This window comes from Ceratotherium simum, chromosome X (assembly GCF_057802395.1).
Source record: "Ceratotherium simum simum isolate JZ-2026a chromosome X, ASM5780239v1, whole genome shotgun sequence".
In the NCBI taxonomy this organism is placed as follows: Eukaryota; Metazoa; Chordata; class Mammalia; order Perissodactyla; family Rhinocerotidae; genus Ceratotherium; species Ceratotherium simum.
Genome location: NC_141940.1, coordinates 127,951,691 through 127,966,836, shown reverse-complemented (window position 1 = coordinate 127,966,836; position 15,146 = coordinate 127,951,691). Strand labels below are relative to the sequence as shown.

The window sequence follows — 15,146 nt, the reverse complement described above, 5'->3', positions numbered from 1 at the left end:
TGTTACAGCAGCCCAAGCTGAGATACTTCTCAAGTTGAAGCTTTATTATAATGAATTTTGTCAGTCTGGGGGCTGGCCCCATGGCTTAGCGGTTAAGTGCACGCACTCCGCTGCTGGTGGCCCGGGTTCGGATCCCGGGCGTGCACCGATGCACCGCTTGTCAGGCCATGCTGTGGCGGCATCCCATATGAAGTGGAGGAAGATGGGTGTGGATGTTAGCTCAGGGCCAGTCTTGCTCAGCAAAAAGAGGAGGATTGGCACGGATGTTAGCTCAGGGCTGATCTTCCTCTCACACACACACAAAAAAAATTTAAAAAAAAGGCCAGTCTTTTGGGATCCAGGAGACCTGGGTGAGAAGGGGGATCCAATGGTGTGAACGGACCGATTTCAAAACCCTCGGTTCTGGTCCAGTGGCTGTGACCACAAAGGGTAGAGTGTGGTTGGTACTCCTGAGCCAGGAAGACCTCAGAGGAAGACAGTTATGAAGAAAGAGGATTGTGTTTCCTGTGGCACATTCCTGGCAAACCCTTTCTGCTCACAGGGCATATCTCAGGAAACCATCCACCCTTGTAAATGATTTATGACCATCCTGGGGTGTAGAAGGATCTTCCAACCAACCAACTCCAGGCTCCAACCAGCCAGCATCCCAACGAGGACATGCATCAAGCCCAGGTCGACTGCTTTGGTGAGTTCTAGAAAAACCAGAAGAAGTGGCAGTAACAAATGAGGGTTTTACTTTTTGGAGGAGGAAGTGAAAGTTCTAAAGAGCTGGAAAATGGAGAAAACAGCCTCTGTGTCTTTACAATCTCACGTCGTTTACTTTGCTCATAAAGAACCATGATCTGAGCAAAAAAAAAATAATCATAAATTCATTCCTTCCAGCAGTCTCTGGAAATGATCGCCTTCTCACCACCTTGCCCACCACGCCTGTAGTTAGGGATCTCAGAATCTCTCTGAAGAGACACAGGCACATCCCAGATTTTCCCCTGTTCCTCTTTCCTTCCATGAAACCACACTTTATTCGGCCTTCAGAGCCACATTTTGGAACCAAATCTCTGCCTGCAGTCATCCACCTTAAAATCTTTCTAGGGTTCCCCACCTCCCTAAGGAAGAAGGCGACTCTACTTTGTAAGTCATGCAATGGCCATCCCCATCTGGTCCCAGGCTACCTTCCCATTGTCACCTCCCAGCCTGTTCTCTACTTGTGCATGTCATGGATTTTTTTTCCCCAACATCCATGTCCTTGCTTATTCAGGTATGCTTTCTGGAATGGATCCCTACCCATTCCCTATCTGGAAACTCCTAAGTGTTCTCCAAGACCTGGCTTCAATCTTGTCTCGCTAGTGAAACACTTCTGAAGCCTCTGACGTAGGGGTTCCCTCTCACAGTATTCTGTGCTCCTCATTTGTAGAACAGATTTTATTGTGTAGGATATAACAGTTTTTTAGTATTCCTTCATAGACCGAACGGCTACTTGATAACAGAAAAAATGACTTATTTGCCTTTGCATGGTCAGTACCTAGAATGAGATCTTCTACGAGCCATATGCTAAATAAGAGCGTGCTGGATAAATGAACATAATTTTCACATGGTATGGCGTTAGGATGCTAGACCATGCTCAAGCCAGCTCTGCAGCAATGGTGCACCTGTTGTTGGTAGAGCAGATTATATTTTTCTGAAAATGACTACAGGGCTATGTCTGTGCACATGCCCTTCCAGATCCTTGCCATTCCCCATCAAGGCGGGAAATCTAATTTCCAACCTCTTGAAATTGGGCACGTATTTGTGGCTGCCTCTGATGAAGAGATACTGCATAAGTGATGCAACATGACCTGAGAGATGAGATTATAAAAGGAGATACTGTTTTCACCTGGTTTTCTCTCTCTCTTTCCAGAGGCTCGTCTTTGGAACCCAGCCACCGTGCTGTGAGGGAGCCCAAGCCACGTGGAGAGGCCGCATACAGATGTCTGTGTGACAGCCTCCCCAAACATCTCACAGGGCTGATTTTGTGGGTTCACAATCTGTGCAGTTGGACCTGTGCTCAGAAGGGGGCACCATTCTTGGTTTATTGCCCCACTGCCGCCATCTTGAAATTCCTTTTTTTTTTTAAATTATTTTATTGAGGTTATATTGGCTTATAACATTGTGTAAATTTCAGGTGTACATTATTATATTTCAGTTTCTGTATAGACTACATCGTGTTCACCACCAACAGTCTAGTTTTTATCCATCACCATATCTGTGTGCCCCTTGAAATTCTGAATAAAGTTTGGACAAGGGGCCCCAGTCCAAGTTACAGATTTGTGACCAAATATGTGAGTGGCTGCCTTAAAACACTAAGGTTTGGGGTAATTTGTTGCACATAGTCATTGGAGCAATTAGAAATTATAGAATTGATATGAGTGTTAACTTTTGCCACATATTTTCATATATATACATGTATACCATGTGTATGTCCTTGTACAACAAAGAAAAAGATAAGGAGCTTCATTATCCCAATGCATAGCTTTGTCTAATGAGCTCACTTTTGCTTTGCATGCATTTGGTTGAGTAATTATGCATCTCAAGTTCTGTGTTTCTCTGTGGCCGGCTTGCAGCCAGGTGCTGAGGCAGAAACGAAGTTAAGACTGCTCACAGCCTATTAGGAGACACAGATAAACACAAATAAACAGACATAAATCCAAACAGCTCTTCTGTACATTTTGTGTTTCATCCCACTGTAGGACGGCTCCCTCTGGCTCATCATCATGACCACCAGGGCCAACACTTGTCATGGGTGCGACTCCACCCCAGGTCCCGGACACACCGTTCTAACACACAAGGTTGTTTATCACTTAAGCAGATTTAGAGACCAACAGGATTCGTGTTTGAAATGCAGGATTCTGGGAAGTTGGTTCTTGATTCTGAGCCAGACTCACCGCAAGCTTTAGGTCCATCAACAAAGTCATTGTTTGTATATTATGTAGCTTCCTACATCTCTTAATTTCTGCAGAAGACCCACTCTATGCTATGTTTAAAAGGGGAAAAAAAACACACATATAAGCCTCACATGTCAAGTTTTTGCTAAATTAATTAAATTACTGTTTTTAAAATGGGTTGGACTATTGAGGGGCATAAACCATGAAATTTCCAATATATAAACTCTAGGTTACAACATGTTCTTTATCTTTGGCCTCCGTGAACACTCTCAGGAAAATGTCAGTGGTTTGGAAGCAGTTAAGAGGCAATGAGGTAGAAACAGCCTCGATTCAGAATCAAAGGACTCTTGGTTCTAATCCCAGCCCGCCACTCACGAGCTCTGTGGCCCCCAGCAGTTTCCTCATCAGCAGAAGTGGGCTAATGAATCCAATATCCCTCCTTCATAGTTGTTTCGCAGTGTATGAACACTCAGTTAGTTATAAAATAGTACACAGATGTCTGGTAAAAGATTCACTTGTTTGTTTCTTTATCTAGCCATCCATCCATCCACCCATCCACCCACCCATCTGTCCTTCCATTGGCCAATCCATCCACCCACCCATCATCCATTCATCGTTCATCCATCCATCCACCCATTTGTCATCCATTCACTCATCCACTTACCCACCCACCCATCTCTCCACGCATCCATCTCTCCATGCATTCATGCATCCATGCATCCATCCATCCATCCATCAATCCATTCATCCACCCACTGATTCATTTGACTACCCATCTGTCCATCCATCTACCCACCCATCCATCCACACAACCAACCACCTACCATTCTACTGACTCAAGAAATTTCTCTCAAGCATCTGTACAACAGGCATCATGTGTGGTGCCCAGACACCTCTTAGCTGCTTTGGCTGCCCCCAAGGACCTCGCAGCAGGTCTCTATCATAAATTGGGCCCAACCTCTGGTAACAAAAACCAGAAATAAAAGTGGTTTAAGTAAGACTGAAGCAAACCTGATTTTAAAAAGAAAAGGTAACATAAAAGCTTGCTTCTCTCCCATAAAAGAAGTCAAGAGAGTCAATCTAGGGGCTGGTACAGCTGTTCTGCAGTGTTCTCAACAATCATGGCTTCTTTTCTCTTTATGTTCTCTCATCCTTCAAGGCTGGCTTCCATCCTCTATGTTACTTCCTGCTCCAGGCTAGCTGCCAGGACACCTGTGTTGGAGAGGAAGAACTATTCTTCTATCCTCTCGGTCCTTCTGGCTAATCTAAAAATTATATCGACATGAGATAGAATAACACGAGAAAATCAGACAAAGTTTAATAGCATGTACACACAGAAGAAATCCAGGAAAACTGAGTAACTCACCAAAATGGAGGAAGCCACCACCTTAAATATCACCTTCAACTAAAGACAAAGGAGGATGTTAGGGGTAGTGGTTTGGGACTTGAAAGGGGATGAAGGCAATTCACGGGGAGATGGAAAAGCAAATATTTGGTAAACAAGTGTTTGCTGGGCCATCTATAGACAATGAGACCCAAAAGAGAGAACTTTGATAAAATGGGCTTGCTAGTGCCTTTGTGTCTACCACACCTAGTTCATATTATACTACAGTTATCTCATGGTTTTAGCTTCCTCCGGAACAGGTCTTTTATTTTAAATTCTTTTAGGCGGTTAGGGGGAAGGTCAAAGTTTCTTTCAGAGTCTTTTGTTCTTAAAAATAATCAAGGCAAAGAGACATATTTTGGGGTGGGAGACACAATTCTGATCCCCCACACCAGGCATCGTCTTGGTATTCCAGGCAAGCATAAGATGAAGTGGGGAGGCTCAAAGTGGCCCTTGCGAGCCACCTATCTACCTTTCAAGGAACTTTTCAGAAGTTTTACCCAGCAATTTTTCTTACATTTATTTTATTGACCAGAACTTACTTTTTGTTTATACCTATCTACAAAGGAGACCGAGGAAATAGTCTTTTAGCTAACATACTGCCAACATCAATAAAATCAAGGTCTCTTAGTATGGAACCAGGTAGAACAAATATATGGGATGGGCAACTTGTAATCTCACATGTACACATGATGAATGAATGGGTGAGTGGATGGATGGATAGGGATATACGTGTAAATGTAGGTGTAGACATTTATATACATATATACTCTGTGTGTGTGTGTGTGTGTGTGTGTGTGTGTGTATCCTTGTAGGACAAAGGAAAAGGTAAGAAACTTCATTATCTAAATGCTTAGACTTTTGTGGGGAGTTCATTTTTGTTTTGTATGCATTCAGTTGAGTAATTAAGCAGCCGAAAGGCAGTCTCTATGTTGGGCTCTCAGCCAGGTGCTGAAGTAGAAACAAAGATAATACTGCTCAAAGACTCTGGGGAGACCCAGATAAGCACAAATAAATAAACGTAAACCAAAGGTTATTAAAATAAACCCTTACTGCTCTCAGAGGCAGGGTCATGGCTGTTTGATTTCACTACTGTATCCCACAGAGCAGGTGAAGTTGTTGAGTGACTGAGTGTGCTAAGGAATCACTGAGAAGACAGCACCCAAGGAACTTGGGGAGACAAGACTGAGGAGAGGGAGCAGGAGCTGGGTGGGTGGGGACGTGGAGGAGGGAAATGCTGGTGGGCTTTGCCCTGGTGGATGCACCTGACCACAAGGTCTGGTGCGGCCCAGACTTGAAGATCAAAACTTTAAGCTAATGGACTAGCTATACACATATCAGATTACAAATTTGTCCATTTTGACTGACTAGCCAAGAATAATTTAGACATCAGGAGAAAGTCTGGTGGACATGATTTGGTGTGACCACGGGGCTCAGAACATCCGTCCAACCATCCATCTACCCATCCTTGCATCCATCCATCCACCCATCCATCCATCATTCACCAACCCATCTGGCCATCCACTGCGCATCCTTCCATTCATCCATCCACCCATCCATCCATCATTCACCAACCCATCTGGCCATCCACTGCGCATCCTTCCATTCATCCATCCACCCATCCATCCATCATTCACCAACCCATCTGGCCATCCACCATGCATCCTTCCATTCATCCATACACCCAACCATCCATGCATGCATCCATCCACCTATCCCTCCATCCATCCATCCACCCACCCATCTGGCCATCCTTCTGTCCTCCCTTCTATCCATCCATCCATCCACCCACTCACCCACTCATCCACCCATCCTTCCATCCATCTGTCCATCCACCCACCTACCCATCTAGCCGTCCTTCATTCCTTCCATCCTTCCATCCATCCATCCATCCATCCATCCATCCATCCATCCATCCTTCTGTCCATGCATCCTTCCATCCATTCATCCACTCACTCACCCGTCCACCCAGCCACCCACCAACTCATCCATGCATCCATCCATTTTGCGTACATGTGAGACTGCAGGTTGCCCATTCTATATCCCTTCTACCTTCTTCCATAGTAAGGGGTCTTTGATTGTACTGGGGATGCCATTGTGCTGGCTAAAACAACTAAGGCTCTGATAAGAATAGAACTGCATTCAAACCTTCTTCTCTTGAATGAAGTCCACTTCCACGACTGCATTTACCAACAAAATGTCCATCTAGCAACTTGCAATTAAAGAAATCTCTCTCCAGTTCCTTCAATGTCATTGGGACAAAAATATTAATTAAAAGTTAGTGTGGTCAGGATGGTATGTCACTTTCCTGCAGTGGCTGTAACAAAGTACAATAAACTCGGTGGCTTAAAACAATGGAAATTCATCCTCCCCCGGTCCTGGAGACCAGAAATCTGAGATCAACGTGTCGCAGGGCCAAGCTCCCTCTGCGGGCTCCAGGGGAGGGTCCTTCCTGCCTCTTCCAGCTTCTGGGGCTCCAGATATCCCTTGGCCGGTGGCCGCCTCCCTCCCATCTCTGCCTCTGTCTTCCCGTGGCTTCTCCTCTGTGTCTGTGTCTCTGCTCTTCTGTCTCTGATGAGGCCACTGTCATTGGATTTGGGGCCACCCTCATCCAGGATGACCTCATCTCAGATCCTTCACTTAATCACATCTGCAAAGACCCTATTTCCAAATAAGGTCATATTCACAGGTAGTGGGGCTTAGAATTTCAACATATCTTTTTGAGGGACACAATTAACCCATAACAGATGACATCAGCTCAAAGGGTAAGAAAAGTCTGAAGATGAATTACCTAACAGCATGGCAAGGCCTGACAAGCAATCCTTGCCTCCAAAGAAGCCAAGCTTCTTGGTGGCCAATCAGATGTCCCTTGGTGTCTTGAAGTGGACATTGTTGTTGCTCACCGAGGCTGGGCACTCATCCACCAACTGCTCTGCGTGTTGGCTGTTAACAACTCACAGCTGTCCCTTCTCCACAGAATTGTGCTGGCCTGAAACTGGGCCACCTCACCCTAAAGAGTATACTCATATCCCCTTCATGGCAGGCAGGCCATGGCCAACGACTGGCCATCAAGGGTGGACAAAAGGCTCCTGTGTCTCTTGCCTCCTGGGGCACGCCCCCGAGTGCCTGGCGGGGTCGGGCTGAGCATCATGCCCAGCTGACACCACCTGCTGTCTCAGCTGTCTCCCTAGCCCTGCCCTGGCTCCCTCTCATTTCTCCTCCTGGGACTCTCCTTCAATAACCCATTTGCCCAAGAATCCGCATCCCAGGTTCTGCTTCTGCGGAACCCAACTTGAGCTCCTTCCTTCTCATGAGCAATGCTTAATATTTTCTGCCAACTCCTGGAGGAGGCTTTGCTCATATATTTCCAAGCTTCAGGCTGCCTGCCATCCTGCTCTCGGGTTCCCGCTGTTCATGTGTCCAGAGGCGGGCGGTAAAGTCAGTCTTCATCCTATGAAATTTTCATCACATTCCAGGGACTCCTTCCTGAAGTTAAGCCACACTCATGGGATGTTCGCCAAATTCTCAGTCTTACAATTTTAAGATATGTTTATCTCCTAGTTCAAAAGCCATACAAATTTGAGGTAGAAAATTCAGAAAATGCACATAACCCAAAACATCCTTCACAATACAAGAAATAAACAGTGCTAAAGGCTGAGTGTGGACCCTGCTGTTCTCTTCTGCCCCTCTAGTTTCTGTAGAATATATATTGGTTTAGGTTGTGCTTTTCTCATTGACACATATTTGCAAATCATTAAACATTCTTCTACGATGCTCTCAAATGGCTGCAGAGTTTCCCGGGAGATATCGATTTCCTGCAGTTCCCGTAGAAGTTTTTTTAGTGTATGTGTTTGTTTTTACTATTTCAAGGTCGTAAACTCTTGATGTATGGGGGTTGTTATGGACTGAGTTGTCTGTCCCTCTAAAATTCGTAGGTGGAAGCCCTGACCCACAGTGGGATGGTATTAGGAGGTGGGGTCTTTGGGAGGTGATTAGAGTTATGAGGTCGTAAGGGTGGGGTCTCCGTGATGGGATTAGTTCCCTTATAAGAAGAGGAAGAGACCAGAGCTCTCTCTGTCTCTCCACCAGGTGAGGACATAGCAAGAAGGTGGCCCTCTGCAAACCAGGAAGAGAACCCTCATTAGGAACCCACGATGCTGGTACCTTGATCTCAACGTCCACCCTCCAGAATTGTGAGAAATAAATGTCTGTTGTTTAAGCTGCCCCAGAGCCAGCTAAAACAGTGCCCTTTCCTGGCCCCAACAAGCCTGGCACTGAGTGCTGCCTCTCACCTCTCCATTGGGTTTTCAGTTCTACACGTAGACCCATCACCCAGGTCAGTCAACCAAGCCCAGTGGTCAAGAAAAAACGATCCTCCCTAGAAGGTGGGAGAAGGGGCTAGTCTGTAGTATTGTGTGTGTGTTTTGGAGGGAATATACACCTATACGTATATAAGTGGCTTGGAGAGCAGCATATGAATAGACCAAAGTCAGATGAATTAACTCTTAAAAACTGGAGAGAGAGACAAGATCCCAGGACAAGCCTGGGAACCCCCGAGGGTAACAGGAAACATGTGATATTGCCATCTGGGTCTGTCGAACACGGTCAGACCTCCATCGTGTCCCATGGTTCAGCCGGTAGAATGCATGCGGAACAAGAAGCCTGTTCCAAAATGAGGGCTGCCCCGCTCTCTGTCCAGTCGAGGGCCAGCAGAGACGTGTTCCGTGGAGTCTGACAACTCAGGAGCTTTCTCAATTAATTTAATTTTCATTCCCAAAGGCAAGGCTTCTTGACGCCAAAGTGTCTGCAAAACTATCACGGAAATTTTTATTTTGAACCTAAAAAAAGGCAAAAGATGCCTTAATGAATCAGAAAGAGAAGTCTTCAAGATGCCTCTCTGTATGGATGTAAATAGAAAGCCTCAAAGCCTGGCGTTCACAGAGTGACAATGCCTATTTATTGTGGCTGATGATGGCGACCTATTCTCCTGGGGATGAAATGCAGCTGGTCTCCAGAATCTTCTCGAACATTAAGGGCGGGGATAGGAGGGAAGTTTCAGCCAAGGTGCAGCCCAATTGTCAGAGGCTGGAGATTGGCCAGATAGGGGCTTTCTTTTGAAGGTAATTGGGGTGAACTGGAAACTTGCCAGGGAGGGGTCTTTTGATTTCAAGATTGGCACCAAGCACGTGGTTTCTTCCATCTATGCTTCATTCTGAGGCTGACTTACTTCAAGGTGCCAAAATGGCTGCAGCAGCTCCAGCATCCCCTTGCTCCATAAGAAAAGCCCCTGATGTCCCCTTGTTTGCCCCATCCCAGGGTCCACACCCTCCACTGGCCCCATCACTGTGGCCAGAAGGGAAAGTGCTAATTGGCAGAATCAGGGCTGCATGGGGGAAATGGTAGGAAAAGATGGAGAGAGAGGGTGCATGAGAGTTGGGGGGAAGGGGGGGTCTCTCATTGGGTCGTCAACCCAGGCTAAAAACATCAAAGGCAGTTTTTTCTTTTTCCCCCTTGAAAAATAATTACATTATCTTCATACCTCTAAACCACAATCATATCTTTGGGTTTCTGTTGACCAAGAAAAAGAAACACCTTCTTGCTGCATCCAGGTGTGCCTTTGCAAGGTAAGCTGTCACGCAGACACCCGAGGTGGGCCCTGGGGTGCACGTCCAGAAGCCTCTGGTCAGGCTGGTGTCTGACCCAGGGGCCCACGTGTCCGGTGTGGATGGCAGGCCGATGGCAGCAGCAGGACAGGTGTCTGGAGGGCCGGGAGGAAGGGCCCTGACGAAGGGCCCTGACTCATCCTGGGCGGGGAGGGGCGTGCTCCCATGAGCTGGCGAGTAGTCGGGTAGGGTTTGGCCGGTGGAATACAGGAATGTGACTCAGGGATATTTTTCAGCCTGGGATGTTTTTCCAGTACCCTGAAGGCACATGGACAGAATTTTAAGCTAACGTATTAATTTAGAAATATACTGTTAGCCTGGGACGGGGAAGGGCCCCCACAGCGGAGCTGTGGCCTGTGACTGTCGCCAAAGACCCGGATCAGCGCGCCAGCCGCTCAGATGGGGGAGGGGAGGCGGCGTCCTGCTCCTCCCCCCGCTCCCGCACCCCGGGCTTCGGGGGAGAAGTTTGCGGAGTGGGGAGACACCTCCAAGGGGAGTCCTTGGTCGGGCTGGGGAGGAGGGGGATCGCCCTCCACCCTAATGCCCTACCCCAACTCGGGGTTCTGTTAGTCCAGATTGGACTCTGGTGTCCGGGGGTGCTGCGCCGGCGGCACGGGGCCCACACTACACAGAGGAGGGAGGGGGCTTCACTGTGCTAGGGAGACGCTGCCCAGGGGGTCCCCGTTAAAAGGAAGTGGAAGGGGGGGGCGCAGAGACGGGAACCCCACTTTTCCGAAAAAGGAGGCGGTGTCACTCGCTCCCATCCGGGCCGTGCTGGAGCTTCTATTCCGGGGCAAGGGGCCCCCCGTGCTTTTCCAAACAGAAAACGGGTTCTATTTGCTACTTTCGGGGTAGTCCTGGGGTTCTCGTTAGGGGCGGGACACCCCACCCCCCACTTTTCCGAGACAGGAGGAGGTTTCATTGCACCCCGCCGAGGCCGCCCTGGGTGACCCGGGCCCCTCTCCCGCTCCGCCCCCTCCACAGCTCCCCGGGCGCCCGCCCTCAGGTCTCCCCCGGGCCTCGGGGGTGGGGGCGGCCGCAGGCGGGGCGAGCGCAGGCTGGGGCGGGGCAACAGGCCCCACCCCTCCTGCCGCGGGCCCCGCCCGAGGTGGGGGTCCCTCCCGCCGCCGCCACTTCTGAGACTGTCCGTGCGCGGCTCCGGGCGCACCATGGCGCGCCGGGCTGCCCTCGCGCTGCTGCTGCTGGTCGGCCTGTTCAGCATTCTGGTGTCCTCCCAGGGTGAGCGAGCGGCGGGGCCGTGGCAGTGGGCATGAGGGGCGCGGGCCGGGCCAGGAGACCCACTTGGGGACCGCAGGGAGGGGCGCACCTTGGGGAGCGCACCGGGCTGTGGGAGGGAGCGCATCGAGAGGGACGCACCGGGGACCCCGGGCCCTCCTCCCCGGAGGACGGCAGGCGCTGTGCCAACGGGTGGGCAACGCCCCAAGGAGGCGGCCGCACTGCCTTTCCTCCAACTTTCTTCCGGGGCCGGTCTGGACTCACTCCAGAGGTGAAATGTCAACGTTCGCATTCAGAATCACAAACTCTTAAAGTCGGAGGGACCCGCGGAGGGGTGGCTTTCGATCTCCCCACCCGGGGGGCTTTATTGCGGTTCCCGAGCATGCGTTTGCGCTCTCGCAGCCTCCCCGGGTCCCCCCCAGGGGTACTCCGGGGCGCGGGGACCCGGGTCTTGTTCTGGCTCGCGCCGTGGCCGCCGCGAGCGGCCTCCCGGAGCCACGCCCTGCGTCCTCGGCCTAAATTTGGACTCGGCTCGGGAGCCTGAACCCGGGGGGAGGGGACGGGAAAGTTAGAGAAAACTTAGAGCCCTAGAAACGTTCAAAAACACTCTGTGTGCCCGTGCCGCGGCGACCTCAGGGCGCGCTGTGCGCCCGGCTCCGGTGAGGCGCGACACAGCAAAAAGAAACGTGTTTGCAGCAGTCAGGGTGTCCGAGTAGATAGTTCGGAAAACAAAGAAAAAGTGTCAAAACCTCAGTGATCGCCCGCACTCATCACTGAACTGGGCTGTTTCCGTTTACTGTGCTTTTTTCTGTTTTTAAAATGAAATCTTGTGTTTCTCTCCTTTTAAAAGCAAAGCTGGGAGCTGCAACCAGCGTGTGCAGCTATGTACTGGGGCTTTGGGGAGGAAAAAATAATTATAAAAAAACAAACGAGATCACGCTGGGTGTGACTTTTTATAACGCTTTCTCTAATTAACGGTCTGTTATTTTTTGCATCGTTAATACGGCCAGACTTTTAAGGGGACCAGCCTGGCCGGGAGTGGAGTTGCAGGGCTGGTCTGCTGGGTGGTGGACACATTTTAGGAGTGAGAAACAGAACAGAGAAGGCCCCTAGTTGCAGCCTGGAAATTTGGTTCTCAGCACTAGAGGGTTTTTTTTGAGTCCTGTCCCCTGGTTTTGTGGGGGAGGATTTGCTAACTTAGCTTCCAGTTTTCAAGTGTGCCCCCAGGTAGCCTCCTAATGGTGCGTTCTGAGGTGGGCCTGAAGTGGTTTTCCTCTTGGGTTTCTTTCTTTCCTTCCTAAATGTCCTTCTCATCCTGCCCGGCCGCTGCAACAGAAATGATTCCGTCATTGAGTTTTTTCCTGCTGCATTTGTTCGAATGGCACCTGCTTTCAAAGGATTTTTCTTGGATCCCTTTGGCTATGCGTTCGTTCATTCTGCGTGGATTCATTCCTCACCGGGAGCCTACTGTGTGCAGGGCCCTGGGGAAAGGGATCAAAAGTGGTTCTGGGTGCCCAAGGATGTGCCATCTACTGGGGGATGAGAATTATCTAAGTAGGACACAGGGCCACAAGAATGATGCTGGTCGCGTTAATTCTAGAACTCCGGGGGGTGGGGGCAAGGTGGTAATTCTTCATGAGTGTGAGGGCTTGGCTGGGTTTTGAACTCTCTCTCGACATGGTTTTGCCGGCAGATGTGGGATTCCGCATTGGGGCAGCCTAATATTCTTTGGGCCTCAAACAAGTCATTTTGTAACGTTTAGAAAACCCCCAACAGTGTTAGCGTGGAATTGCCCAATTTCTATGCAGATTGTACTCAGCAACTCTAAGATTGTTGATGTATTCAGTAAGGTGATGTTGAAGATCTGGTGGCAGCCAGCTGGGGGGGAGCACGGAGTTGGGGGCAGAGAGGCGAGGGGAGCCAGCTTCACCCCAAAAGAGCAGATCAAGGAGCGGGCTTCAGTACTTGGTGATTTCCTTGAGGGCACCCCCTCCACAGCACTTCCCTCCCGGATCCTTCTGGGGTCAGGGGCAGGAACAGGCTGTTCCAAAGATACAAAAGGGGTTTTATGAGGAAAGTTTGCTTTCAAGTTGGGGAAGCTCAGAACATACCATCTCATAGAAAAATGCGTTTGGCTTGGTTTCCCTTCTGGCTACAAAAGTCCATTGAGCCAGGGGACAGATCTTCAGTTTGGTTCTCGTAGTGCTGGCCTAATTTCAGAGTCCGTGGAACCCTAGGCCCCAGTGTTTCCAGGTTTCTTCAGAAACTTCCCATGGAACAGTGAGGGATGGAGAGAGGAGAGGCTGAGAAGGAAAGAGGCAACTTCAACCCTAGATGGAACAGGGCTCCCTAGTAGGGGACACTTGGAAATGCCCGGAGACATTTCTGGTTGTCCCACTGGGTGAGGATGCCCCAGGCATCTGGTGGGTGGAGACCAACACCCTACAGTGAACAGGATGGCCCCACATCAGAGAATAGTCCAGCCCCACATGTCATTAGTGCTGAGGATGAAAAATCCTGGAATTTGTGTAAGACTGAAAGGCTGTTGGTAGCTGGATATGTGGATTCAGTCTTCTTTCTCCAGTTAGAATAATCACACCCCAGACTCTAAAATTTCAGGGAGACCTAAGTGAGGGATGGGTGTGACATGGGTCCAGGAGGATGCTGAATACAGGAGCCCACACGGAATCGTCGGAAGGGTGGTTTTGTTTTGGGCGTCTGCAGAGCAGCTGGCACTGTTGGAGAACTCGGACGCCTACCCAACCGAGGTCTCTTGGGCAACACGTCTCTCTGGGATTTCCTTGCCCCCATTGAGGCGAGTGTGGGCTTGATTTTTCCAGTTTCCTGATGGCTCTCATCTCTGCCCAATGGGTGCCTGTTTCTGCCTCCCTGGCAGAGGAAAGGCCTGTTTGCCTTCATTGACCGCCCGCAGGGTTGGCTCTGATCAGAGTTAATTGCGTTTGCATTTGTCCCTGGACTTTGTATCTTTCTACGTTCTCTGTTTATGATGCTTCAACACTTTTTTTTTTTAATTTTATTTTATTGGGGTCATAATAGTTTATAACATTGTGAAATTTCAGTTGTACATTATTCTTTGTCAGTCACCATATAAATGTGTCCCTTTAACCCTTGTGCCCGCCCCCCTCTAGTGACCACTAATCTATTCTCTTTGTCTGTGTGTTTGTTTATCTCCCGAATGTGAGTGAAATCTTGCAGTGTTTGTCTTTCTCTGTCTGCCTTATTTCGCTTAATATCATACCCTCAAGGTCCATCCATGTTGTTGCAAATGGGATGATTTTGTCTTTTTTATGGCTGAGTAGTATTCCATTGTATATATATACATCCCATCTTCTTCATCCGTTCATCCGTTGATGGGCACTTGGGTTGCTTCCACGTCTTGGCTATAGTGAATAATGCTGCAATGAATACAGGGGTGCATAAACCTCTTTGTGTAGGTGAGTTCATGTTCTTTGGATAAAGACCCAGTATGGGATATCTGGGTCATATAGTATTTCTATTTTTAATTTTTTGAGAAATCTCCATAATATTTTCCATAGAGGCTGCACCAGTTTGCATTCCCACCAGCAGAGTATGAGGGTTCCCTTTTCTCCAATGACTCTTTAACACTTTTTTTTGGCATCTTGAGATATTAAAATATTTGATTTGGGAGAGGAGGGGAAACAGGTCTCTTCATCTAGATGATATGCTAGTTGCCTGCTCCCATTTAGAAAGGATGCAGCTCATGGAGGAGTTGCACCAACTCAACATGTAGGAGTCACACCAGGATTGCGTGGACGATATCTGGAATTCTTTCCAGCTGATGTTTTCCCCCTGAAGGAGACTGACTACCACACACATGGAACTCATGGTGTTTATTCTGACTGAGATGTTCCCATCACAACGGCTTCTTTGAGGGGAAAAGAATCATGTTATTTATGACTAATA

General features: G+C 48.8%; 1 protein-coding gene across 1 annotated transcript in view; it reads left to right on the top strand.

Moving 5' to 3' along the window:
- Positions 1-11,047: 11,047 nt before the first annotated feature.
- LOC147912039 (CD99 antigen-like) overlaps positions 11,048-15,146 on the top strand; it is a 42,052-nt gene continuing 37,953 nt past the window's right edge. The window contains exon 1 of the mRNA XM_087426713.1: positions 11,048-11,204. Coding sequence (XP_087282839.1) covers positions 11,135-11,204 — 70 coding nt within the window. The 5' untranslated portion in view covers positions 11,048-11,134. The remainder of the gene's footprint in view (positions 11,205-15,146) is intronic.